Genomic DNA, 1,519 nt, shown 5'->3' with positions numbered 1-1,519 from the left:
AACATGAGGACAGCGATAGGGAAGAGGGGACACAGGGGTCACAGCAGATGGGAGGGGGACATGGAGGTGGCGGGGCCAGGGGGGGATGGGGATAGCAGGGACGAGGACAGTGGGGACAAGGGTGGCGGCGTGGGGATAGGGACAAGGCTGGGCGTACAGGGACAGGGAGGGGACAGGGGAGGACGGGGACAGGGCCGATGCCAATGCAGGTACCCGCACGCCTGGGAGCTGCCGACGCTGATCCGGGTGAGCATCGAGAGCGGGCGCATGACGCACCACCACCCCACCGGTGGGTGCCAGGCAGGGGGGGGCAGGGGAGCAGGAGACACTGGAGTCCCTCTGAAACCCCTGTCCCCGCAGGGTACCTTGGGGCACTGGCGGTGGCCCTCTTTGGGGCGCTGGGGGCTCGGGGGGAGCCCCCAGAGCGCTGGGGGGCTGAGCTGCTGCGGGACCTGCCCCTCGCATGGGACTACGTGGAGGGCGCCGGGGTGGCCGTGGGGGACAACGCTGCCGCCTGGCCCTTCTTCAGGGATGCCTGGCACCGGTGAGGGGGTACTGGGAGGGTCCTGTGGGGTCACTGGGAGCACTGGGAGGGGTTGGTGAGATTACTGGGAGGGGTTCAGGGGGTCACCGGTGACACTGGTGCCCGCAAGGCTCTCTCCCAGTCCTGTCGGTGCACTGTACTGGTGCCACTGGTGTCACTGCTCTGCCCCAGTGCCTGGATGGTCCCAGCGTCCCCTGCCCCACTCTCACTGGTGTCACTGCTGACCCTGGTGCCCAGCCTGTCTGCAGGGTCACCAGTGCCCATCCTGCCCCCAGTGTGCCCCTGTCCCCAGTGTCCCCACCAGTGCTGCCATCCTCAGCTGTGGGAACGCGGCCCAGGGCCACCCCACACCCCCACTGACCTCAGTGTCCCTGGTGTCCCTGGTGCTCTTGGTTTCCCTAGCGTTACTGGTGTCCCCACTGCATCCACTGCCATGGTACCCCCAGGTGTCCCAGTTGTCCCCAGTGTCCCCACAGGTACCTGGTGTCACAGGGACTGCTGGAGAGCCACAGCCCGGTGACCCCCCAGTGTCGCTGGTTACCCCGTTGTCACTGGTGACGCCAATGACCCCAATGTCCCCAGTGGCACCAATGTCCCTTGTGACCCCAGTGTCCCTATGTCTCCAGTGTCCCTGCTGACCCAGCGTCCCTGGTGATCCCAATATCCCCAGTGACCCCAGTGTCCCCCTGTCCTCAGTGACTCCAGTGTTCCCAGTGACTTCAGTGTCTCCATGTCCCTGCAGGTACCTGGAATCCCGGGGGCTTCTGGAGGGTCGTGGCCCACCGCAGGTGCCATCCCTTCCGTCACCGGCCGAGCGGGATGCAGTGTACCTGGGCTGGGCGCTGGAGGGGTGGCCAGGGCGCAGCGGCCATGACGCACCCATGGTGGCCCTGGAGGCCCTGCTGGCAGCCGGTGGATGCTGGGGGGACCTGTGTGCCAGGGGGGTGCTGCACGGTGGGGACAGCGATTCGACGG

At 67.2% G+C, this 1,519-nt stretch overlaps 1 protein-coding gene across 1 annotated transcript in view; it reads left to right on the top strand.

Moving 5' to 3' along the window:
* Positions 1 to 1,518, top strand: part of LOC103925986 ([Protein ADP-ribosylarginine] hydrolase-like) — a gene marked incomplete at its 3' end in the record, with an annotated part of 2,880 nt that extends 1,362 nt beyond the window's left edge. Inside the window, exons 2-4 of the mRNA XM_009334796.1 lie at positions 210 to 289; positions 361 to 544; positions 1,287 to 1,518. Coding sequence (XP_009333071.1) covers positions 210 to 289; positions 361 to 544; positions 1,287 to 1,518 — 496 coding nt within the window. The remainder of the gene's footprint in view (positions 1 to 209; positions 290 to 360; positions 545 to 1,286) is intronic.
* Position 1,519: the final 1 nt, after the last annotated feature.

Source organism: Pygoscelis adeliae, unplaced genomic scaffold, assembly GCF_000699105.1.
Source record: "Pygoscelis adeliae isolate BGI_AS28 unplaced genomic scaffold, ASM69910v1 Scaffold982, whole genome shotgun sequence".
Taxonomy (NCBI): Eukaryota; Metazoa; Chordata; class Aves; order Sphenisciformes; family Spheniscidae; genus Pygoscelis; species Pygoscelis adeliae.
Note: the sequence above shows the minus strand (reverse complement) of the source record. Positions and strands in the feature narration are given on the sequence as shown.